This window comes from Fomitiporia mediterranea, assembly GCF_000271605.1.
Source record: "Fomitiporia mediterranea MF3/22 unplaced genomic scaffold FOMMEscaffold_12, whole genome shotgun sequence".
In the NCBI taxonomy this organism is placed as follows: domain Eukaryota; kingdom Fungi; phylum Basidiomycota; class Agaricomycetes; order Hymenochaetales; family Hymenochaetaceae; genus Fomitiporia; species Fomitiporia mediterranea.
The window spans coordinates 833,868-858,927 of record NW_006760397.1 but is presented as its reverse complement, the minus strand read 5'-3'; the positions used below and the strand labels follow the sequence as shown (position 1 = coordinate 858,927).

Below are 25,060 nucleotides of genomic sequence, written 5' to 3'. Positions count from 1 at the left end.
CATTTGCACCCTTGTCAGAGTTCCAGTATAGAGCTGAGAGGTCTTCAATAAGTCCTTAAGAAGAAGATTGCATCTTAACCTCATTGTTGACACGATGGAAACACATGATGCATCCAGCTGTTATGATGGACCAATATCTTTGTGTCAACACAACAAAAATACCCTTTTATCTGGACACTATAAAGGAGGGGCTATTTGCTATTTGAAAACCAGAAGCACAAACATTATCCTCAATCCATTACAAGAGAGACTTTTGCCTAGACAATGCTGCTTTCACTCAGGGATGTTACAAATTCTCCAGATCCTGGTTTAGTACAGGCAATCATTTCCCAATACATGCCTCTGCAATATTGGCAGTGTGCAACCATTGTACTGTTAGCCTATGATTCTAGTGTGTTGATACGTGATTTAGCAGATTTTCTCTTAATGCTGAGTATTTATCATGTTCTAGTAATTACAATGGACAGAGAGGTAAGACATACTTAAACATTAGTGAATTAGTTGACATGACTATTGGAGCAGGTCGAGTTCTTCTGGGTACTTAACTCATCTCAACAATCCATCCCTTACTAGTAAATGCAACTGAATATCACACTATACAGGGAACTTCACTCAAAAAATCTGTTAATTTAATCTATTTTCTTGTACGTTACTCTCATTTCCTGATAAATACTTTATCTGAGTAGATCCAGAATCGATACATTGGTATTTTCGGAACAATATCGCATATATTTGGTAAGCAATGTTGTCTGCTCGCGCTTATCTGCCTAAAGCTAATTACCATGATTAGTGTTTGAGCTAAATGTCAATACAAACATGTGAGTAGACACAGTGTATTTTTGACACTTTACCTTAAGTAGTCTGCAGATGTAAGAAATGGCTGTACTATAAAAACCTGTATCTTCTTAGCAAGCTTTTCAGGTCAATACTCTGGTTGGGTATTCAATATCTCTAGTAAGTTGCAAAGTCATAAAGCCATTTGCCACACTGATACACTGTACAGATTGGATTACTATAATATCGATTGATTGTAGTATTTTATGCACGTTAGCTAATTTAGTAAATTTTCACTGACTGTCAATCTGCAGATATTCTCATGATTCGAGTCCTGGCCCTGTACTCGCGCCGTATGTAGTGAACCATCAAGAACGTCCTGGTACTTACTACATAATAGCGAAACTACTCTCAGCATGTCTCGTAACCCTTCTCAGTTTAGAGGCAGCTATTAAATTGTGCTTTACCGTCTATGGATCATGGGTGCAGCATGGTGAGCCAGTCGCGTTCATTTACCTGAGGATAAGATGCCTTACCGGACACAGTCTTTAGCATGCAAGTGGCAGAGAATATTTCAGCCTGTGTTGCAAATGCTCCAAATGTGGTGGTGCTGATTATCGACTGGTATGAATTTGCTCATTGTTAGAAAGTTCGAGATTGACATGATGCAGGTCTGTTCCAATGGTGTACGGATTTATTCTCATGCTACTTGCACTGTACAAAGCTGCAGAGTACTGGAGAATGTCAGCAGGACTCAAAGGGTTCAAACTTGTGAAGATTCTCATCCGCGATCAGATAATATATTTCCTTCTGTGAGTTCCAGCACTGGACCAGCAGTACAATACTGGTGACAAATACTGACTAATTCACTGAATAGTGCGGTGTCATGCTGTGTTTTAAACATTATGGAAATCAAATTGGTTCCAACCAACGACAATCTAGCAACACTCATTCAGCAAGCTGGAAACCCAGCATTCCTATGTATCCTGGGCAGCCGGCTATTCTTCAACATGAAGGAAGCCGGAAAGCTGGGAGTCAATGAAGGCACAAGCTATCGTATGAAATCCTTGAGTAACATCGAGTTTGAGCAGACTCAGCCTGCTGGAAGTGAAGGTGATACTCAATCTAAATCACGGAATCTTCATATATTGACCTTCTTGTAGCCAGTACTCGTGATACGATGACAGCCGAGGATGTGTAACAGGAGTAGGCTTCAGCAGGGCATAACACCTGCAGAGAGTTTGGATCGAATTTTGTCACGGTTCTAGAGAACACAGGTGGCAGATTCCCATTCTGTAACCCTAGGAATTTATTACAGAATTTAAAAGCTCTCACCTGATTGGCTGAAAATACGTTCTGAAACAAATTTTCCAGACCTAAGAATCGGGTTTTGCCTCTGGTGGAAGCTACTACTAGGTGTAACCGTTCCTTATATAGCAGCATTGGTATGATTATATGATAGTGATGTAGATGCTTGGCTTTGGGGTTTCTGTCGATCTATGCTAGATTGTGAAGCAATTGGTGTAGGACAACTCATATTTATGTTAGTGGATTTGCCTGTAGTGCCTGCTTCGTTCACCCATGTTCGATATTTATAAAGATTGTTTGATATACGCATGCATATTGGTGCATCCTGCAGCAAGTATGACACTGGTGTGCCTATATAAATATACTGTGATATTATTACTTTTTGGAGCGTTGAAGTGTTCCTGGAAATAAAATTAACTCGCTGGGTGTGAAAAGCGTCCGTATGAGTGGTGCTCATATGACTGTTATGTCCAACTTCCGTCGATCACTTCAGGCGTGGATGTGGATACCACGAGAAGTAGGGTGCCTATTGTCGACATACATTCGTTGGGGGAGATGAAGCAATAATAAGGCAATAATTGACACTACAGCACAGTACATTACGCAGAACGTTCTGGGCACAGTGAAACTCTCTCAAAACTTCACGGCTCCAAACGAGATGACTTCATACAGTGCTTTCGATGTCGTGATTCCCGGAGATTGCAATTTATAAGATTGGTGTCTGTTGAACTGAAGAGCCGTGAGCCGAAAACAGATATGTTATCGGCAAGAGGGGGATGTAACGTAAGGAGCAGGAGTACGAAGATCCTCAGGTTCAAGGGAGCCGGCCCGGACTTCCCGGCGCATGAATTTTTAATCTCGATGCCGTGGTCGCTTATCCAGCAGCCGCCATGGTTCTTCCTCTCGTTGCCGACTGCTCGTAACTTGCGGTCTTTCGCTCTAGAGACATCTGGCTTCAGGCAGATAAGGAGGAGAGGAAAAAAGAAGATATTTAATCCCGTGCGGACGGTAAACGGCGATGCATATCTTTAGCCTTACCCTCTATTCTCATTGTCTGTGCTATCTATGGCTTGGTGCTGACGAACGGGAACGAGTTATCTAAGGCAGAAGAGACGTCCATTATCACTAATCAGCTCATCGTCTTGCCGTTGTTAGTCGTTTTCCCGCTCCGAGAGCACGCGTTCGGCGAGCAAAAGTGAGGTCAACGTCAGTGGCACTTTCACGCGCTCTTCGAGTTTGTTCGCTCGACAAGAGAACGCTCATTCGTCCGTTCACTTGTCCCCCGTCTCCACTGTTCGCGCTTCAAGGTGATTCCCCTTGTTCCACTTTCGCCGGAACCTTTTAAACGCCTTGTTCACCCTACCTAACGAAACGACTCCCTACGTTTTACAATTGTCCTCTGCTGTGCTATTTGAACCAAGACCGACGAAAAAATTCCGAGGTCCTCAGATTTCAGATCACTGCTGTGGTCTAGACCGTGACGTACTCATCACCGCAGTTGACATTCTCTTGTGGCCCGATAACACTACTGCCCTTTGTGATTGAGGGAATTGATTGCTTTGTCGACGCGGCGAGCGCTGCCCACACCCACTTATCTCTGTCTGTCGTGGACAGGCGCTAACACGGTCCGTTGATCACTTTAATATAGACGACTTCTGTACTTCTGAACTATAACCTTCAGACAACTTGAGAGAAAGACTCAGTCTTACTCTATCCTTCGCGCAACCGGAGGAACTTTAACTCGGGCGTTTTGCTGTTCCGGCAAATTGTGCTCTTTAATTTTGATTGCAATTTGTTAGTCAGCAGTCAGCTATTACGACTTGACTTGCTGCAACCACTATCGACTCTTGCTTGAGTGCGATAAGCGCATCGTGACACGATGTCGGCGAACGTGTCTGGCTCGCCTAGCTTAGGGTCAAGCGAAGCCACTCCGAACACTAGCTCGAGCTCGGGTCCGAATTCCACGGAATCAAGTTCCCGACACGGCTCCCATATTAATATCCAACGCAATCCTTCTGATAACATGTCGACTCACATGGACACGGATCGGCGAGGACGAACGGCTGCCCGCCATTCATATTCTCGCTCCGATTCCCAGTTGCTGTCCGAATCCCAGTCAACTTCCTACCACGCCAATTCAGCATCAAGCGGTAGTGCAAATGGAGGTGGTACGGGTACGAAGACTCCGAGGAAGAACGTTCAATGGGCTGCGAGTACGAAGGGTGAGGGGCCGATGAACGCTGTTACGGAGGCTCCGCATCATCATTATCAGTTTCATAATCCGCATGCTCAGAGGTTTTCTCGTGAGTATGAGTATGATCGGCCTGAGAGGGAACGAGAACGAGAACGGGGTGGTGCACATGTGCATTTACTGGATGAGGAAGGTTTAGACGTGAGTCTTTTCTTTCCTTTTCTGGACTTTCTTTTTCTTTCGTGCTTTCCTCCTTCCCTCTTATTTTCTTTCGGGCTATTCCCCGTCGCGTATTTTGTCTATTTTACGAGGATGGAGTGCGATGGCGGATCGGATGGGGATAAGGCAACATATATGCACATATAATCATGTTCCACGCCGGTCCGCACGGAACAACGGATCATTTCGGGACATCGGTGTTCAGCTCCCGCTCTCATACTTGCCTTAACCTCCGTCTACTCTGATAACAGCATGGATGCGGATGTGCTCTCAGAGTTAGCAACGCGATGCTCTGCATTCCATTACATCCCGCTTTGGAACACAAAAGTTTAAGTCCGAGGAGTTCTAGACTCTGCTTCGCAAGAAAATTTGTGCTGTATCGATCATACCCTGTTTATGCATGGGCCAAGCTGTGCTTATCTTCCTTCGCCTTTCGCCTTTTCGCTTTTGTATTTTGGCGTCGCTAGCACCCTAATCGCGATACACCTTCCTATCTTATTCTCACCATTTCTAAAATTACACATTTCTTCCACTACTTGTTCATGTCCTTGCTCGAAGTACCCTCGATTATTTATATCCCGTTTATAAAAATTCGCTTCGAGCTTGCTACTCTTAATTTCTTTCGTCTTTCTTCACTTTCTGCTTTCCTGTTTTCTGTCTTTCCTTGGTTTCCTCTGTCTTCCTTCACGCTAGAAGTATAGGATCGCTGACACTAGCTCTTTTACGGTTTTCCCTTGGACCTGCTTCTATTCTATCCGACTTCTCGAACTCGAATTGGACCGCTTGACTGGCGTTGCGTTTCGCATTACGCGTCCGGGTTCCGGTTTCGTTAAACTTCGTCTTCGTTGTGTGGTCGTCGTCTTGCACACACCCTACTGTGCGCTTCCGTCTGCAACGCCACTTCATCTTACTGGACACGAATACATACGTTCTCCGGCTTCGACGCGATCGGTCTTTATCATATCGCATCTTTCTCGTTCTTTCTGTTGTTACGGCATACCATACCATACCATACCACTCCGATACTTCTTTCATTAACGCTACGCTGGACGTATCATCTACCATCGCACTTTGTTTGGTCGGCCACATCGTACCGGGTTGCGGGACGTTTGTACGATTTTGACGGGCTTCGGTTCTTCCTTCTGCATTACTCTACGCTCGTACCGTGCTCCACTCGTTCTCCGCCTACATATCCGGGTCTCCCGTTAATAATCCGACATTCACACTGCGTCGCAACTACGGATACTCGCTGTTGGTGGTACTCTTACCTCTGCATCGTATAAAATAGCCCAAGGCCTTCCAGACGTTAACTCACGCTCTTGAGAGACATCAGTCAGGCTCGAGAGATCACTCGCCGTCGAACGCGCTTACAAGGCCATACTCGCATTCTACTACTCGCCGTCGAGACTTTGCGTCTAGCGGGAGTGGGGAGAGGTCTGGCTTTAGTGCAAGACCGGAGTTTAGGTCTCGTCGTTCTGATCCACCTAGACTTACCTCATTGCCACCAAATCCATTTTCGCCTCACGCAATTACACACTCAAAGCGCTCCGCAACTGGGAACGGAGCCATGGGTTCTGGTAACTTTAACGAGTTCTTCACTCCGACGACACTCTCGCCTATTCATAGCGACGCGGGTACGGACACAGATGAGTTTACGCCCGAGAGGAACGTTCCTGGTGAAGCTATCATCGAGGCTACGGAACAACATGGACTTCCTCACCCTCTTCCTGCTACATCTGCGAACGAAACCACTGAGAGTAGTAAGCAAGGTGGTCGATTCTCGCTCTTCCCATTTCGCTCGAGTTCGAAGGATGACACCTTACCAACAACCCACCACCTCGCGTCTACCTCTGGCTCTGGAGCTGGAGGAAAGATAGGTGAAGGCGCGTATGGGACGCTTGACCCTGAGGAAGAAGAGAAGAAAAGACTGGAGAGGAGAGCGACGAAACTGGTTCGTGCACATGCGCGTGGATTTCAGTTCCTTGCTGGGTTTAAGGGAAACAAGGCTCTTGCACGTCTTGCCCCAGAGGATATTGATCCTGAAGCTCCTCTTCCACGACGTCCAACGCGCTTTTCTCGTCGAAGACCACAATCCGTACCTGCGGATAGAATCAGAGAAAACGAGATGGATAGCTCACCTGAGCAACAACCTCAGCACGAGCACCATCATTTCCCATTCACGTTTGGGATTAGGAAGAGGAAGACGAGGAAGGAGGAAGATGAGGATGTGGAGGATACCGCTGCGAATGCGAGACATACGCATCATGCGCCGTTGCCGTTTGGAAGTGGAGTGCTTGGTGCGCTCCTGACGCTGTATGATCGACCTGCAAATGGTATGAGGAGTGGGTTATCTACGCCTGGTGATAGGACGCCGAGTGGTAGCGAGCCTGTATCGCCTGAATCGGAGAGCTTCCATGAGCGAGGACTGGGTCGTGCGTACTCCGGCATGGCGAAGAAAAGGGAACGTGATAGTGATAGAGAACTTGAGAGGGAACGAGAGAAAGAAGAGCGAGGCGATTATTTTGGCAAGCATGCAGAGTCTCGCCGGGAACGCGAGGAGTCGAAGGCTCAAAAACAGATGCAGGAACTTGAGCGTATCAATACGCGGTTGAACGCTGGAAGCATGTTCGAAAACGATCAGGAGAGGGAACGCGAGCTAGAACGCGATCGTGAGCATGGTCGTTATGCGGGGAGGGAAGGACAGAGCTCCTCTTCAGGTGGGGATAGCGGACAGCTGACGCCGCCGCATCCGTTGTATGCCCAGAAAGGTGGGACACGCTCATTGCAGAATCTCAAGATAAAGGACCCGTTCCTCGAGCTTTCACGTACGATGTCTGGTGGGATCGAACGGATCAAGGAAAAAGCTAGCCCTTCAAGAATTGCGGCGCTGCCGATTCCGCGCGTTCCGTTGCTTGGAAGTGATCCCCTACCTAGCGGTGCACGGAACGCAGGGGGTGTATTTGGAAGTCTCATCGCGAGTACGGGGAATATCACTGGTGTCGCTGCTCCCGTGCCGAGTCGTATCGCGCCGGATCCGAAGAGGCCAGGATTCCATTTGAGTCGATATTCATGGGACGAAGAGGTGGAGACGGATGCACAGGCGAGGAAGAGAGCGAAGAGGGCCGCGGCAGGGTTCCGTACGCCCGGACACAGTCCTCAGGAAAGCATGCTGGCTATTAATGAATTAGGTTCCCTTGCTGCCGGCGGAGCCAGCGATCCGATGATGCTGGCTAGAATGTCGAAGAGCGCACCTACCACGCCTGCTGGGGAGCTCGCACCGAGTTTGATAATCCCCGGTGCAACGCCGAGTCCGGCTGGTGACGACTCGCCTGCGAGTGTGACCCCACTCATTGTTTCTACGCCTGGAGGAAATCTTGAGCCTGCTCCGCCACTTCCTACTCATATATCTGCGAAGAGTCTCGATGGTACGACGCTCGTTGGCGAACGGCCTTCTCATAACCGCGCGTATTCCGATACTCTTAGTCTGACTACTGTGCCGACGCGTGGGAGTGCCGCTACGACGCTTACTGCGAATACTACTCCTGGAAAGCAACAACGCAAATGGGCTGGAATATTGAAGGACTTCCAGAAATACGGTACTGGCTCGAGTGGGTGGACGAGTAGTGAGCCTCGCAGCGGTGCTGCTACACCTGACACGATGAGCGACGTGGGCAGTCAAGATCACTGGGACGAGAAACATCGCCGATGGGTCAATTCGGGTATTAGCGTGGAGGAGAAACGCAAGCGGAAGAGAAAGAAAGCGGAGATTTTCATTACAAGGCACGTTGCGGAGATTATGCAACGACAGGAGTTTATCATGAAGCTTGCGAGAGCATTTATGATGTTCGGTGCGCCGAGCCATCGATTGCCTGCACAGATCCAGGCAACGGCGAGGGTACTGGATATGGAACTCAGTTGCATGTACTTACCGGATGTGATGCTGATTTCGTTCGACGACGCTGCGACGAGTACGAGTAACATCAAGTTCATTCGTCAAGGTGCCGCTTTATCGTTAGGAAAGCTCCAACAGGCATACGACTTGTATTGGAAAGTCATTCACGATGAAGTCGGAGTTGGCGAGGCGAGTAGGAACTTGGATGCGCTGATGCAGCAACGTCAGCCCTATTCGTCCTGGCAGCTTGCGCTCTTTGGAGGATTTTGCTCGGCCGCGATTTGCCAAGTTAGTTTTGCGGGGAGCTTTATTGACGCGCTTATTTCGTTCCCGCTCGGTGTGCTTCTGGTCGTCGTTCAGATCTTGAGCGTTAGGAATGAGTTGTACTCCAATGTCTTTGAGTACGTCTATCTCATCTATTTACACGCCTAATTTATTGACAATAAATTATTTTCCAGAATTACGATCGCCACTTTGCTCAGTTTCTTGTCCGCCGTCTTTGCTGGAACGCATCATTTCTGCTACTCTGCTGTCGCATCTGGTTCTATTGTGCTTATTCTACCCGGTTTCCTCGTCCTTAACGGTTCGCTCGAACTCTCCAGTCGAAACATCATATCAGGCTCTGTTCGGCTCTGCTATGCCATCATGTATGCTATCTTCCTCGGTTTCGGGCTCTCCATCGGTGGGACGTTATACGAGAAGGTCACCCATAACCCTGTCAGCACTCCAGAAGACTACACCTGCGCAAGCAGTCATCATGAACTCGGGCCTTGGTACCAGCGTACGCCGAGTACCACCTGGGCGTTCCTCACTGTACCGATGTTTTCGTTGTTTTTGAGCTTGAGGAACCAGGCGCCTTGGAGGAAGAAAGAGCTACTGGTGACAGTGTTGATTTCATGCCTCGGGTGGACGTGTAATCATTTTTCGGCGTTGAAGTTCCCGAATAGAAGTGATGTGAGCTCGGCGATTGGGTATGTTGTCATTTCTTTTGGTTTCATGGAATATATATAGTGCTGGTTACTGACAAATGTGATTTCTTGTTTTAGAGCGTTCGTCGTCGGCTTCGTTGCCAACATTTACGGCAGGTTCTTCTCTGGAAACGCATTTGTCATCATGGTTCGTCCCCCTTTTGCTCTCTATCTCTTCGTTTTCCTGACATGCTATCCACGATCTGTACAGATCACAGGCATTCTCTTCCAGCTCCCCTCTGGACTAGGCAATGGCGGTCTCATCACCTTCGCCTCGCAAAACAACAGCTCCGGCACGACAACTTCCTACCTCTCCGGGTTTAAGACCGCACTGCAGTTGATTTCTGTATGCGTTGGCCTGACGGTAGGGTTAGGGATTTCTCTTGTGGTCGTCTTTCCGATTCAGAGTCGGAAACGCGCCGGAGGAATTTTCAGTTTGTAGAAAAAGCTCAACCCCTTCCTTCTCTGCCTTTCTTGACCTGTCTCGACATCTCTTTGCCATGTTGCACAAGTCAACAAAATCTTATTTTAGCTTCGGCTTGTTGCGAAGTTCCTTTTCTTGTTGCTTCTTTTGTGAACTTTGTTTTCTTGGCATCCCTAAAATGCTTACTGCACCTACCCTCTTTTCCTCATTCTCTTCTTTAACCCTCCTTCCTGTTCTTGCTCTACCGTTGTACAAACAAGAAAAAGTCATTGCTTCCATTGTATTTCTTGACCCATTCGCCCTTGCTCTTTAATCGTTTTTATTTAAAGTCATTAGAACAGGTTTTGTAGAATAACCAAAACCGACAAATCGACATTCACCACGGACGTGACATACTGTATACATAGAATGATAGATTATTAGATATACATAGACACCATCGCATTTTACTTAGATTTCTCTTCTCCCAGTCGCACACCTTAACCTTCCATTCTCCGAAACTTCCCTTCCTCTGGACACTTTTGTTTTCCGTGGCGTTCATGCCGAGCACCTCCAGTGCTTCTTTGCTCCACTCTGTCTACGCCAAACTTGTTCTGTCTTAATCTTATATCCTATCTTCGATCCATTTTAAACACCGTTTCTCATTCGTTGATTCAATGCATTCTGTGAAACTTAGAAAGGCGTCAAAGGACAAGTTTTCTATCACTTCGTTGGTAGATATTTGTAAACACTCTTGTTATTTGTATTGCATTTGCGTTCGGGTGTATGTATAGATGAAATATGGATTGAGAGAAGCTATTTACTGTTTCTAATTTCATTATACAATTAATAATCTTTTATATAAAATTAAGCAAAATTGTGATATATAATAATCATCGGAAATTAATGGAGAAGCATGTGGAACATGAATCATTCACTTTCCCTCATCTGTTATACTTTCGTGTCCCAGAGGATGTGCTTGCAGAAAACCTAAGAGCTGCAATTCGGGGTCATCCACTTCTCAAACATGACCTCGACATCGTCTACAAACAAGACACACATTGAATAGTTCTGCTTCATATAATACACAAGATCTTCGGTACAATAGTCAAATTTAGATTGTTGAAATCCTATAGAAGTAACAGTGTCAAAAAAAAGCATCCTTCCTGCATTTTACACCTCCGTTCATTCCTTAAAAAAGTCAATTGTCTCAACTCCAGCCGTCAAGAAAAGACGAAGAAAGAAAGGCGAGAACATCCCAACCTAGATGTAAATAGGCAAAGTCGGGTTAAGTCCATCCCAGTCGGGATTATCCACGAGGTCCTTCTCGTCGATCAAGAAGTCCTAGAAAGAATGGAGTGGAGTGGAGTAAGTTATGACGGAAAACCGAGAGCAAGATTAGGTAGGTATAGCGAAGCGAAGAAATATGAAAGTTCCCGAAAAGAAAGCAAGAAGAAGAAGGGGGAGAGGAAAAGAGGGTGACGGGAGAAGGGGACAAGTGGTGTGGCGTTCGTCGTGAGGTAGTTGAAAGAGACATTGAGTTTAAAATTAAAATAAGAGGAGGGAGCGGGGGAGGGGAATTAGGAAGTATCGGAAAAACTCACGAGAGGACAATCGACGATCGAGCCGCGTACTTCGGAAAGTCGGGCTTTGACGCGATCGAGTGGGACGTCTGGGACGACGTGGCCAGTCTTGACTTTCGGAACGAAATTCTAAGAAAAGGATGAAGATCTTGCGTCAGAACCATGACAGAGCCACCACATGAGGAGGAAAAGCGAAGAACATATGAAGAACCCAAGAACACAGAAGAAGTGTACGAAATGACAGAAAACGCGGGAAAACAGAAGCACTCAAAAACGAAGATTGAGAAGTAAAGATATACATACGTCATAGGACTTATAATCGCGCACGAGGTTCGAGGGCACTGTACGGAAAATCTCCGTGAAGATACCTCTATTCTTCTTCGCAGTGCCGTCAAATAGTGCGAGTGTTTCGTCTGCCAGCGGGTCAGCGACGAGCTCGTCTTCTCTTGTAGCAGTTTCGTCATCGTTGGGGATCGGTGCGGGACGCATGTTGGAGGTGGCTTCTTCCTCTCGGCTATTGCAGATCTGAGGAGGAATGAGGCCGAGGTGCTCTTCGATGCACGTAAATAAGATTAAGTATATTCTTGTTCAGTGAGAAGTGTGGGTTCTATTACCTTTGTAGAGGCTGCGGCGCAGAGTGGCGGCGAAACGAGCTGCCATATAACGATTACCATCCATAGTCGTCTCAATCATATCGGTATCTTCGACGACCAAAGCAATTTCCGAATCGCCGTCTCCCTATTCCCAAAACATCAATCAACTATCTCCTGGCGTCACAAGCCATAATAACGGTACCTTCTGACTGCGATCATTAATGTTCGCGGAACCCATCTGCCGAAAAATACGGGATGAGCATCGGAAAACGTTTAATTAACTTCGGACTTACGATGACACGCCTGTCGTCAACTATCATGACCTTTGAGTGAATGTAAAGTAATTCCGATACATAGCTTGATATTCAGGCATAAGCTCGGTTGATCTCGTCTTCTGACAAGAACGAAAGCAGAAAACATGTATACTCACCATCCGAGTTCCTCGTCCTCCGTCCCCAACCACTTCTCATCCAAGAGGCTCGTACGGTCGTTCAACATATGCTGGGACACAGTATCCGAGACCTCCTCATCCCCACGTACATCATACGCACCATATTCGAATCGCTCAATAATCTGACGTGCGTCTTCTTCAGTGGCCGGGAGTGGCACTTCCTCTGTCTTTGTTTCCGTCTTCTCGCTGAGTACCATACCCTCGCCTGTTGGCTCTGGTTTTTTGATGATGACTTTGTCTTGTGCTTTTTCACCTGACATGGGTTGACCGATCCATTGTCTGGCCAGTGCGACTTGTGCTTGGTAGAAGGAGACGCCGCTGCGTTGCTCCATTTGGCTGATGAAGGAAGCTGCATATCCTGTGTTAGAAAGCATCCAGAGCAAGAATATCACAATGGAGCTCACAATACGGAGCGTTGATCCTATCATACGACCGAAGATGGTAGAACTTGATATACTCCTCTCTGTCGACGAATAAGTCAAAAGGTCATAACGAGACTACGACTTCAATACTTACGGATCAAATCCATTACTACGAACCGCTTCGTAAATACTATACCCTCCTCGGTTCATAGTGCGATACTTCGAAAACAAAAACCAATCAACCAACGAATCCTTAGACATTTGCAAACGAAGGTAAATAGTAAATACCTGGGCAGCCATGATCGTCTTAATCGCAGTCTGGTCTTTGATATCTCCTGAAAAACCAGGTACCTCTGGAATCACAATGACGACTTTGAACTTCTTGCCGTCGCGAGCTGCCATGAGGATACGGTCGACGAGAGCCTTTGCTAACAGGTTCTTGACGGGTCCTTTGTCGACAGTGTTCGAGATGCTATGAGAAAATTAGACAAAATGTTCAGAGAGCGGTGTGAGAGGGCTGACAAGAATTGGTTCTCTAAAAAAATGTTAGTGAATCCTAACCGATAGATAAAGTGAGATGCATACCTATATAGATAAAGTGGTTCGCCTCCATAATTAACTGAATATCTAATCATACACAAACCACAAACCACAAACCACAAACCACAATCAATATCACTCATTACCTACTTAAACGAAGGACGAAACACGTACAAGCATTTTGGATACTATGCTCCGTAAGCACTCCATGACTCCAATCGCTCACGCTCCGAACGACTTGTACGCGGCAGTTCCCAGTCGGTGGACGGGGATAGATGTCCTGATCTGCTCCGTCGTCTTCACCTTCGGGCATGTGGAAACGTTGACGGAAGCGTCGGCCCATTCGGTGCCAGGCTTCACGATGCGGGTGGCCTTAATGCGTTGGTGATGCGAGTTAGATGGTAAAATAAATATAAATCGGTGAAGGACGGGAGGACGTACGGACGACTGCCTCGTTTGGTGAGACGTCGATGTTGTGCGGGAGGGCGAGCCAGTCGTACCGCCTAAAATCAGGGAATTAATGCATCATGTCATCTTTGACCTTGTCAAAATATCTTACTGGTCATTGCTGCCATTGTACTAAAAGAGAAAAGAAAAAACTGAGTTAATGGATTAAGATAAGACTTTCACGTGGAAATCCAACCTTGCGCTTCTTAATCTCATTCCATCTCTCTACGAAATGTTGAACGATGTCAAGAACGACATCGCCAGTAAGCGTCATATGCACCTAGAAAGAAAAAAGAAAAGACATCATAAAAACTCCATCTTCATCCCAATCCGAGGCGATAACGACCACAACAACAAAAAAAAAACTTACATCATGCCACGGCATTCTAGCCGTCTCAAGTATACTAACAGCATTCCCAACAAACTTATCCACCTGCTGGAAATCCAACACCCTCGCATTATTATAATCCTGTCCGGGGAACAGTGTCTTAGAGAAATCAGTTGGATGTGCATCGGCGAGTGGGTGAGTGTGTGTATCCCAACGACCGAAACAGAGGTCGAGACCGCCGATACAGGCGCGGTGGTTATCGACGACTACGACTTTTTCGTGGTGCGACCAGAATTCTACGTTATCTGAATATCGCACAGTCAGTAGAAGTTGATGGGTACCAAATAAGGGAAGCCGATGATGGTGTACCTCTGGAACCGATGTGGTCTGGGTGACGCATACAAGCAATGTTCGGATGGAGAGCTTCTAGAGTTTCCTATAGGATCCGTTATTTGTACGGATACAGATATTAAATTATGCATACAACCATACCTTCGTGTGATGAGAACTCATATTCATCGTTTGCGTAACCTATTTCATGTCAATTATGATATACAACACATGTGCAAGATTGATGAAGTACTGTACCTCTTTATAGACAATTACATATATCTTTACTCCCTGTTCGGCTTTCCGTTTCAAGAGTCGGTCAAGTCTCCATTCCGGGAAGTAGGCAGGTGGACGACGCAAGTAGAGCTCAGGAGAGAGCCACCAATCCTACAGAGACCAATATTATCAAGGGATGGACTAAAAATTTAAGCAAGGTAAAGCATACGAGGATGAATATACATTCTTTTGCACTGTCAAGAATTTCGGATAGCGCATACATATAATCGTGGCCATCGACATGCCTAATATCGAGAAAGATAATGATCAGAATCGAGCAGCTACGAATTATACATTCTAAGCCACCATTTCACGAAATTCTGTGACCTTTCACCCGCAAAGCTGTTGAAGCGATGCGAAGCACATATTTCTGCCCGAACCTGATCTTGTATTTTTTCCTCTTCGTCATCGTGACGATCTAAGAAATTGAACAATCAAGAACCCGGCTCAAAGATATAGCACATTTAATGTCAGAAATTCAGAAGCTTACGGTCAGGATTAACGAGGCCTAGCAAGCCAATGGAATGACGAGGACGACGCACGGGATGCCCAAATGAAAAGATGAGCTACTGATAAACGGACAAAGATAGCACAAAGAGTGCAAGTGACAGACCTTCAATTGTATCCGACGCGCGGACGACGCCTTCGTGTGCCTTTTCTGCCAGGTGCTTAAAGAACGACATCCTTGTATCTGTCCGCCTTTCGTGGTGGTGGTTGTCAGTAGACGTGGGTTACTGTAGCTGTAGTGTCTGAGATGGTGACGGTTGCGAACAGACGGACGGACGGTGCCGCTGACGGAGGCCTGTTAACCTGATTTCATCCGGGCCATCGGCCTCCATCGCCAAGCGGCTCGGCATCGTCATTTTCCCTCTCCTTTCCGTCCGTCTACTTCCACAGCCACGAGGAACAATTCAATCAACGGTCCAACAAATTCGGTCTGAGAATTCTGGAGGCGAGACAGGTGGCCGCGTGATTTTGTACGTAAAAGGACGGAATTAGCTGTCTCTTACTCTTACTCAAAATTAACTCTCACTTCTAACAACCTGCTCTCAGCTTGCAACTGTCTTTACGATTCATGCTTTTATTTAATCTCTCAACAGCCCGGGCTCTCCGCTTACAAATGTGTTACGGCTCAGGTTAGTTCTTAATCTCACTTTCTTACGGCTTGCAACTTTCTTACAGCTCAGACACTCAACGAACAACCGTCTCAGGGCTCAAGCTCCTACTTAATCTCATTTCTTAAGTTCTTACAGCCAGAGCTAGCTTACAACTGTCTTGTGAAAACTCTTACTTCAATCTCAGGATTTCAGGAAAAAGAAGGAAAAAACCAAAGTTCACTCTTAAGCCTTGCACCCCACAGTCTTTACGTACGCCTCTTGAGTCTTGAACCATGTGATGTCTCGCTGCCTTACTGTCTTGCTGCCTTGATGTCACCGAAGCCCATCAGTCTCACTGCTGCCAGACGACTACACTATCGAACTAAGTACATGCTCTACTATTCAAAACTGCCTGCTCACTGCTCCCTCATCGTTCCGTCACGACCGTTTTTTTTGGGATCCTCGTGATTCTCTCGCATTGGTCTGGGAGAACACCCGACAAAGAAGAATGGCCAGTTCTCCTTTGTTTGGTAATATCTCCTGCCGCCGTCGTCCTCCCCACTTTGTGTGCCTCTTAGCAGCGTCCGATAGCTGGCACCGACTCAGCACCAGACCTGTAGAGAAACTTCAGTGAACCGTGACAAATAGAAGCACGGGTACTTGTCTCATATTATCCGTGTGAACTCAAGTGGACACTGGATCTGGGTCTTTCTAGGTTTGGCACAAACGAAGTTAGTGAACAATTTTGGAGGCTCTTGGATTACGAAACTGAAATGCCGGATAGCTTAGCTCATTTCGGATCAAAACGTTTCCTGGTAGAGCGGGCGATCTTGGCTCCGCGCTGGTGACCGCGATGACGAAAGACTCTGGCGATGCGGTCGGAAAACCTCGATACGGACTTGCTGACGAGGGGAGTGACCAGTTCGCCCTCGTCCTCAAACCCGTACTCTGGTTTTCCAAGCTGCGAGAGCACATCGACGGTGTCGCATTGAGCGTGAAAAAAAAATCCTGATTCTCTGTCCACCTCGTACTCGGCTGCTTGCATTCGACTCAATCTGCCTATGTTGGTCAAGCTCTCTCTTTCAGTAGCCGATGCTGACTCGACACCGAGTCTGAAGAGAAACATCGGTGAACTGAAACAAGTAGAGACGCGGGTACTCGTCTCAATGTCCGCGTAAACCACAGGTGACACTGGATAGGGACAATTAAGAAACATCTGCCCTCCTCTTGTGAATAGCCTCAAACGCGCTCGAATGTCTCAGCTGGTGGACCACATTAGCCTATCATCGCCGTCGAGATTGTCCGCATTGTCGAGTTTGGTAAAGAGGACAACCTTGGCTCAACGCTGGTGATCGCGAGGTTGAGAGGCTCCGGCGATGCGGTCGGGAAACCTGGGCACAAACTTGCTGACGAGGGGAGTGGCTAGTTCATCCTCATCCTCAAAAACATACTCTAGCTTTCCGAACCGAAGGAGCGCGTCGATGATGTCGCGTTTAAGCAGGAAAAGGTGAAAACCTTGACACGGACTCGATGACGAAGGGGTGGCTGGTCCACCCTCATCCTTGAACCTGTGTTCTGGATTTCCAACCCGCGGGAGAGCGTCGACAATGTCGCGTTTAAGTGAGAAAGGTGAAATCCCAGTCTCCAATCTGCTTCACACTCGGATGCTTGCATCGGACTCGACCTGCTTCGTGGTGGCCAAGTTCTCTCGCTCGGTAGCTGAAGCTAGCTTAGCATCGAATCTGTAGAGAAACGTCAGTGAACCGCAACAAGTAGAAACACGGATACTCGTCTGATGTCGTCCGCGAGGCGACGCGGAATCTGATTCTAGAGATGCACCTCAAGAAAGTCGACTGCTTTCCTTTACACATGGTCTTAAGCGTGGTCGAACGCCTCGGATCTCCTAACGATGTTCGCAAAGTGCGCATCCTGCTCGAGAGGTAGTGGGAAAGAGCGCCAGTTGTGGGGGCTAGTGGACGACATTGGCCCGTCGTCGCTTTCGGTGTCATTCGCGTTGTTGATCCTCGTAGAAAATACAACATTGACTCCGCGCTGGTGAATGCGACAACGAAAGACTCCACTGAGGTGGTCCGAACACCTCGGCACAGATTTGCTGACGAGAGGAGTGGCTAGCTCGTCCTCATCATCAAACCTGTGCTCTGGCTTTCCGAATCGAGGCAGAGCGTCGATAGTGTTGCGTTTAAGCTGAAAAGGTTGACCTTGGTAGAGGGCACGACCGTGACTCGATGCCAATGATCACGTCGAGGAAATTCTCCACTGAGGCAGCCGGAAAACCTTGTCACGGACTTGCTGCCGAGCTCGCCCTCATCCTCAGACCCGTGCGCTGGCTTTCCAAACCGACGGAACGTATCGATGATGTCGCGTTTCAGCGGGAAAGGTAGAATCCCGGTCCCGAGAGCCAGGAGGACAACCGACTCGTTAGACGTGATGGCGTGCATTGTGCCGTACGGAATATGCAGATAGGGCTGCAGTAAATGTATGAAGTTGGGTGACGACGATAGGGTAGAATGCAAGAATCAATGGATTGTTTCTTGCTCTGCAGGCCTTATTTATAGACAAATCTGGTATGTCTCAAAACCATTGTATGTTAGCTTGAACTGAAACGCGGCAGTGGCTTGTTCTGAACGCAACTGCTTAAAATCGAGAACGTTCTAGATGTAAATAGAAGTCGGACAATGAATATTTAATGCATGTCTCAGACCAACAATAAAAAAGGCATTATGTATTGAAAGTCTCACTCTACTGTAGGCTCTACTAGTTCGGTCTGAACCTGAGAATAAGAAAGCATCCGCCATGACTGGGTCCTTTTAAATATTTAGAAATTAAAAAAAATAGATTCTTACTATATACAGAAATTACGTAATGTAAACCAATCCTTAAAATAATTTAATTCAATCACTTTAATGAATAGATTGGATTATTATTATATATATAGTAACTTTCAAATGTATCTAGTATATATTTCAGTATTTAATGTATGTATTATATTAGAATAGAGAGTTTGGAGAGTAGAGTCTCCTAATCAAGTTTAGAATAAATTTAGAAGTTAGGTTTAGGATTAAGTTTGAGATTAGGTTAGAATAGGAATAATATTATAATATTACTTTTGTCTTAGATTTAGGCAAAAAAAAATTCGTTTTTTTATTTCTATTTAATAAAGGTACAATGGCTTTGTAGTATAAGCAGTTCAACATTGCTATAAGATCTAGTACTCAATTGACTCGGTAAGTGAAAAAATTTCAACAATTATTATTACTAATTTACTGGCAAATATTGAAAATTACTTTATAAAGTAATGAACTGATATCACATATATGATCATATAATATGACTTTGATGCCTGTAAGAAGCTCATCTTACATTAGCATCAACGAGTTTTCAAGGACACAAGACATGTGTTCTTTCGTCTTTGATGCGACTGGAACGCACAACACACATGGGCATGGTAACACACTGATAGCATCTTCAAGTAATATACTAAAAATATCTTTTAGTTGGATGCTATAAGCACGGGTTCGTTCGACGCCTGAGCAGCACCATCATCAATACCCCTACTCTCAACTGCTTATCTACAGGGCATTGTGCTTAGACAATGTTGCTCTCAGTTAGAGACAATTCGGATGTCCTAGATCCTGGTCTAGTGCAGGAGGCTGTTTCAGATGTAATGACTGGGCAATATTGGCAGTTTGCAACCACCACCCTCCTAGTCTACGACACTGGTGTGTGCTTTTCCTTCGTCTATGTAACACTTCGACCGACATTCTGTATTTACAATATTATAGTGATTACAATGGATAGAGAGGTGTGTTGTGCTCGAACCTTTATGCATCATTAGCTTTGACCATTGCAACAGATCGAGTTCTTCTGGGTAATGGTTCCGTCTCATTTATTCGCCTTCGAATGTAACTGAATCCAACACTTCATAGCGACGTCGGCTCACTAAGCCTGTAAATTTGATTTATTTTATAGTAAGTGGTTAGATTCCTTAATAAATATTTTATCTCAACAGGTCTAGAATCGTTATATAGGCATTTTCGGAGCTATATCACGCATATTCGGTAAGCAACGAAGCATAAACATGATTGTGTCTATGATAGCCAATCATTATATTTAGAAGGAGGGCTGAATGTTAACCAAGGCATGTGAGTAAACATTGACTGATTAGTAATTACTGTATTTTACCTCGAATAATTTGCAGATGTAAGCCATGCGTATAAGATCTTGATATTGGTTTAATATCTTTCAGGCAAGTTCTCTGACTGGGCTCTCAACATCTCCAGTACGTTATGAAGTTACAAAACCATCTACCACACTGACGAGCTACTCAGATTGGGTCACTATAGTGTCAATCGACTGTAACATACTAACTATCTTGCCTTATCTTTTTTGCGTTTTCGCTAAAATCTGATCTGTAGATATTCTCATGATCCGAGTCCTGGCATTATATTCGCGTCGTATGTGGCGCGATTGTATGAATATTTTTGTACTAACTATACCATAGGGAAATCCCTTACAATATGTCTAATGACCCTCCTGGGTTTGGAGACAGTCTCCAAATTTGCTATAGTTGTATATGGAACATGGGCAAATCAGGGTGTGTCTGTCACATTTATATACTTCAGAGTAAGTCTGTAAGAATCCTTACAGGACACAGTTTCTAGTGTGCCACTGACAGAGAAAATCTCCATCTGCACGAACAATGGCGGCATTTTGACACTAGCAATTATTGACTGGTATTGAATTTACAGATTGTTAGCTACTCAACGATTGACATAATGCAGGACTATTCCAGGGTTGTACGGATTGATTCTCACGTTGCTTGCATTGCACAAAGCCGCAGAGTACTGGAGAATAGAAGCAGGGCTTAAAGGATTCAAGCTCGTAAGGGTTCTCACTCGCGATCAAATGGTATATTTCATACTGTGAGTTACAGGAGTACAAGAACTGTAGTAGATGCCGGCTGACTATTCACTGTATAGTGTAGTGTCATGCTGCATTTTCAACATCATGGAATTCAAACTGGATTCAAGCAACGGCTTTTTGACAGCTCTCCTTGAACAACTTGGAAACCCGTCATTCCTATGCATCCTAGGAAGTCGACTCCTCTTTAACATGAAGGAGGCAGGAAAGCTGGGAGTCAACGAGGGTACGAGCTATCGCATGAAATCCATGAGCAGCATTAAATTCGAACAGCCAGTCGAAAGCAAAGGTGAAGTTCATACTGATACATAGAATTACTATACGCTTACCTTCTTGTAGCCATTACGAACAATGTCGAAGGCTCTGAGATTGCATCACGAGCTTAGTTAAATTGATTCGTAAATGCTCACTTTTCTGCATCACTTGAGTGCCCGAAGCCTTCGCACTGCAGGGTTACGGGCTCATTCTTGTAGTATCCTAATACGGTGTCACTGTTGTAGTGAAAAGGGTGGATCATAGGAAAATTATCTAGTCGCCACGAATGAAATACTCACGCATATAACTCACACGTCAGATTGTCTCGAGTCTCTCCTAGCCAAGCACCGAATGTAGAGCTGTTTGATGAGGTTTGTGCAGACACGAGGAGAGGAAGAATAGTAGTAAAGCATGAACGAATAACATTGTATCCTGTCGATGTGTGTCGAGGCAAACAGTCCTGCTATTTAGTCCCATAAAATTTTATACAGTAAATTGCCCAGTTCTCGGGCGAGGAAGACGAACAAATGCTGATCAAGAATGATGGCCAGTCTTGGTTAAAACCTATGCATGATTGATAGTATTTTAATTGCGTTTTTTTATACATGCAATGTAAAGGAAGAGAGATGCAGTTTTAATTTGGCTAGATTTCCCGTGGATGATCATTGTTAGAGTGGTCGAGAGGCCTCCACAGGAGATACGTCTTTAATCAAACCTTTGACTATATCATTGTCGGAGGTGGACTTGCAGGTTTGACTGTAGCATTCCTCAAAGACCATGCTTGTTATCGAAGTTGGCAATGATGACAGGGCAAACCCAAATATATTTGACATCTATAACTTCGGGGCAGCATCTAGCACAAGCTTAGCTTGGAGGTGGCCTACAGTTGATGGAAAAGGTCTTATGGGATTATTTGAGTACTTTGCCAGTGCATATAAATTATATCATTGACTTGTTTGCGCTTTGTCTTTCGATGAGTATTCCCTCACAGTGGCTGACCGTCGGCAGAAGTAGCTCTGTCAATGGAGGCAAGTGTGGGGGAATGAAAGAGCAATACGATAGGGATTAAGTTAATCCCGGCGGATTAGATAACCAGACGTCCATGTGGTCGCCGCGTCTTATCACCGTTCATGCCCCGCAGTCATGGTCATTTCCCATCCTTTCCATCTTATTCCATAGTGACGGGGAACAATTCAATCTGCGGCCAACTCGAGGAGCCGATCCAAAAAACGAGGTAAACAAATTGCCGCGTGATTTTGCTAAGTTCTGTATGTAAGTTAACAAAACGAGTTACAAAACTCGCCGAATCTAGTCCCTCTGTTTCTATCAAAGCATCTTATGTTATCAAGAAGATAGTTTATGCAAGCTCTCCAGAAATCTTATGACCCATAGTCGCACTGGCCATTAACCGAAGATCTCATATGTATTTCCCGCGAATGCCTCTCGGCCATGCTGACGATGATCATCTTCTGGCAATCTAATCCTATCGAAGCTACGTCCCTCTTCCTCTGCGTCGCATGTAACGAAGACCTTATCTTTACAGGCATATACGCCTGTTCATATACTATGTTAAACACAGAGGTGACATCTAAGGGCCGAGGTTGCATCAAAACACAATTAAAATTCTGTCAATTCATGGATTTTAGCCAAGGCCGTCCGACATTCTCGGTCACCATTTGTCCGTCTTCCTCGTCCGAGAATCGGGGCAATACATTGTATAAAAGCGGACGGAACCAAATAGCAAGCCTGTTCACGCTGTCATACGCATCAAGGGAACTAAATGATGTCTGTTCATGCTTTATTGCTATTTCTTCCTCTGCTTGTGTCCGCACAAGGCTCTTCAAACGGTTCTGCGTTTGGTGTAACGTCAGACTCAACTACCGCATCTAATCAAACCTTTGACTATATCATCGTCGGAGGCGGTCTTGCTGGGTTGACAGTAGCAGGGCGTCTGTCTGAGGATTCCTCAAAGACTGTGCTTGTTATCGAAGTTGGCAATGATGACAGGACAAACCCAAATATATCCGACATCTATAATGTCGGAGCGGCATTAGGCACAAGCTTAGCTTGGAGGTGGCCTACAGTTGATGGAAAAGGTCTCATGGGGTCAGTCATCTAGACTGATAGCACAAAGGAATATTAATATTGAGTTGTTATTTGGTGTCTTTTGCTATGTTTCTCGTTGCAGTGGCCGAACGCTCGGCGGAAGTAGCTCTATCAATGGAGGCAAATGGACTAGAGGGATGAAAGATCAATACGACGCGTTCTCGCAATTTCTCAGTGATGAGGACGCGAGCATGAACTGGAACTTCGATTCGTTGTTTTCGTACATGAAGAAGGTAAGTTGAATCAAACGATCAGACATTACCTTCCCTCTGACTCATACAACTAGGCAGAGAATTTCACGACTCCTGACGCCACACTTCGAGCGTTGGGCGCGGACAGTGTTAGCGATTACCACGGCTTCTCCGGACCCGTTCACGCTGCCTTCCCTCAAGAAATGTTCACCGGACCCCAGCAACCCGCATACATTGACGCAATCACGAACTTGACGGGAATATCTCATTGTGCAGACGCACTCGGCGGGAACTCTAACTGCGTAACTTACTTGCCAATGTCGATTAACCCACAGGACGACTACCATCGGTCGTCCTCGGCAATGGCATACCTGACTCCCGTCGAAAGTGATCGCGCGAACTGGCTCACCCTGATTAATCATCAAGTGACGAAGGTCTTGCTGTCTGGAACATCGCCTAATGTTACTGCGACGGGTGTGCAATTCAAGAAATCGGACAACACAGGTGAAACGTATACCGCAAATGCTCGTCTGGAAGTAATTCTCTCTGCTGGTGTCATTGGATCACCGCAATTACTTCAGCTATCCGGGATCGGCGACCCATCGATTCTAGAACCGCTCGGGATTGACGTAAATGTCGACCTACCGACAGTTGGTCGAAACTTTAGGGATCGGACTGGAGCCTTACTCAGCCACTCCACCCAGTCGTCGTACGATAGGGGAGGAAGAGGACCGGATAATGTTTACGCATTTGTCTCTCTCGAACAGCTCTTTTCTGAGAGTGCTGGATCGAATGGTAGTATTACAGCAGATGATGTCTCTAGTCATCTCCTTGAGTCATTTTCATCCTGGGCTCAGAGTCAGGCGAATAATGGTTTGAGTGCTGATGCGCTTACCCAAATATTTGGGATCCAAGCCGGTCTGATTGCTAATAGCAGTGGTATGCAATTTTACTAAATCTCGGGTATAGTATTGACAGCTGTTAAACAGTGCCTGTTGCCGAGATTTACTTGAACAGCGGAACATCCACGTGAGTTCATCTCTTGTAACATTACAGAAGGAGCTGAGACTGCTCTGCAGCATTGGCATCAATTTCTGGCAGCTCTTACCATTCAGTCTTGGAAACATAACGATCACAGACACAAGCGTCTTTATCAAACCTAAAATCGCAGCAGACTTTTTCAACGTGGACTTCGACCTTACTGTGCAAACCGCATTAGCTCGTCTCGCACGAAAACTCCTTCAATACTCTTCCTTCGATGATATCACAGCGGGAGAAGTTACACCCGGAACTAGCGTAGTCCCAGATGACGAGAATGGAGGTACAGACGAGGCCTGGCAGTCGTGGATTCGTCAGGCTTTCTGGTCAGTCAACCATGGGATCGGATCGGCCGCAATGATGCGCCGTGATTTGGGCGGAGTCGTGGATGGGAAATTGCGAGTGTACGATACGACAAATTTGCGTGTGGTGGACGGAAGCATTCTCCCTCTCCACGTTAGTGCGCATCCAAGCTCGACGCTTTATGGAGTTGCGGAGAAGGCGGCGGATATTATCAAGTCTGGTGTATGAAATGGATGAAGTACGTGATAAGATCTGTACTCGCATGGGTTTTGTGTTGCTTGCGATAGCATTCAACTTTTACGGAACACAGTATGTCAGTAGCAGTTAATGAAAGGTCCATTTCATCACTGTCGTTCAAGCTCTTGGTTTCAGTCTAGTGCCTCTGGTCAACAGCTTAGGTCATGTGATGCTGGCTAATAACCTAAATACACATGGGGCATTTCACAATTTCTTGCCTTAAGAAA

The 25,060-nt window shown here is 46.0% G+C and overlaps 7 protein-coding genes across 7 annotated transcripts; 5 read left to right on the top strand and 2 right to left on the bottom strand.

The window, feature by feature from the left end:
• Nucleotides 1-1,253: 1,253 nt before the first annotated feature.
• On the top strand, nt 1,254-1,975 carry FOMMEDRAFT_160521 (uncharacterized protein; the record flags this gene model as incomplete). The annotated part of the gene is made up of 5 exons (XM_007270210.1): nt 1,254-1,267; nt 1,327-1,398; nt 1,446-1,586; nt 1,652-1,887; nt 1,938-1,975. The coding sequence occupies 5 exons, from the start codon at nt 1,254-1,256 to the stop codon at nt 1,973-1,975; spliced, it is 501 nt and encodes a 166-aa protein (XP_007270272.1).
• Nucleotides 1,976-6,059: 4,084 nt separating this feature from the next.
• On the top strand, nt 6,060-9,794 carry FOMMEDRAFT_31180 (uncharacterized protein; the record flags this gene model as incomplete). The annotated part of the gene is made up of 5 exons (XM_007270129.1): nt 6,060-8,672; nt 8,745-8,785; nt 8,843-9,355; nt 9,431-9,500; nt 9,564-9,794. 5 exons carry the CDS (start codon nt 6,060-6,062, stop codon nt 9,792-9,794), a joined length of 3,468 nt encoding a protein of 1,155 aa, XP_007270191.1.
• A 1,034-nt stretch (nt 9,795-10,828) lies between these two features.
• On the bottom strand, nt 10,829-15,441 carry FOMMEDRAFT_142749 (phospholipase D). The gene is made up of 24 exons (XM_007270209.1): nt 15,279-15,441; nt 15,156-15,173; nt 14,972-15,083; nt 14,835-14,910; nt 14,648-14,776; nt 14,552-14,590; nt 14,429-14,495; nt 14,102-14,364; nt 13,928-14,011; nt 13,844-13,863; nt 13,726-13,787; nt 13,459-13,656; nt 13,330-13,371; nt 13,267-13,279; nt 13,033-13,216; nt 12,899-12,963; nt 12,787-12,845; nt 12,362-12,731; nt 12,225-12,288; nt 12,134-12,169; nt 11,953-12,076; nt 11,642-11,889; nt 11,360-11,467; nt 10,829-11,099 (listed from the first exon to the last, which is right to left on the bottom strand). Exons 1-24 carry the CDS (start codon nt 15,346-15,348, stop codon nt 11,019-11,021), a joined length of 2,532 nt encoding a protein of 843 aa, XP_007270271.1. The 5' UTR covers nt 15,349-15,441; the 3' UTR covers nt 10,829-11,018.
• A 1,174-nt stretch (nt 15,442-16,615) lies between these two features.
• FOMMEDRAFT_160517 (uncharacterized protein) lies at nt 16,616-17,296 on the top strand (the record flags this gene model as incomplete). Its single annotated transcript, XM_007270208.1, has 3 exons — nt 16,616-16,756; nt 17,042-17,143; nt 17,219-17,296. 3 exons carry the CDS (start codon nt 16,616-16,618, stop codon nt 17,294-17,296), a joined length of 321 nt encoding a protein of 106 aa, XP_007270270.1.
• Nucleotides 17,297-17,637: 341 nt separating this feature from the next.
• FOMMEDRAFT_160516 (uncharacterized protein) lies at nt 17,638-18,221 on the bottom strand (the record flags this gene model as incomplete). Its single annotated transcript, XM_007270207.1, has 2 exons — nt 17,638-18,004; nt 18,070-18,221. 2 exons carry the CDS (start codon nt 18,219-18,221, stop codon nt 17,638-17,640), a joined length of 519 nt encoding a protein of 172 aa, XP_007270269.1.
• Nucleotides 18,222-19,110: 889 nt separating this feature from the next.
• On the top strand, nt 19,111-20,444 carry FOMMEDRAFT_31178 (uncharacterized protein; the record flags this gene model as incomplete). The annotated part of the gene is made up of 11 exons (XM_007270128.1): nt 19,111-19,125; nt 19,278-19,296; nt 19,389-19,502; nt 19,566-19,585; nt 19,710-19,751; nt 19,799-19,841; nt 19,898-19,925; nt 19,982-19,983; nt 20,030-20,062; nt 20,285-20,377; nt 20,431-20,444. The coding sequence occupies 11 exons, from the start codon at nt 19,111-19,113 to the stop codon at nt 20,442-20,444; spliced, it is 423 nt and encodes a 140-aa protein (XP_007270190.1).
• Nucleotides 20,445-22,741: 2,297 nt separating this feature from the next.
• Nucleotides 22,742-24,824, top strand: FOMMEDRAFT_93625 (glucose oxidase; the record flags this gene model as incomplete). The annotated part of the gene is made up of 5 exons (XM_007270146.1): nt 22,742-23,064; nt 23,147-23,297; nt 23,351-24,194; nt 24,245-24,284; nt 24,335-24,824. The coding sequence occupies 5 exons, from the start codon at nt 22,742-22,744 to the stop codon at nt 24,822-24,824; spliced, it is 1,848 nt and encodes a 615-aa protein (XP_007270208.1).
• Nucleotides 24,825-25,060: the final 236 nt, after the last annotated feature.

Coding starts and splice junctions, on each gene's coding strand:
- FOMMEDRAFT_142749 (XM_007270209.1), bottom strand. CDS start 15,348: ATGTCGTTCTTTAAGCACCTGGCAGAAAAGGCACACGAAGGCGTCGTC. Junction 14,591..14,647: donor ATGTAATTGTCTATAAAGAG/GTACAGTACTTC, acceptor GACATGAAATAG/GTTACGCAAACGATGAATAT. Junction 13,788..13,843: donor TACAATGGCAGCAATGACCA/GTAAGATATTTT, acceptor CCCTGATTTTAG/GCGGTACGACTGGCTCGCCC.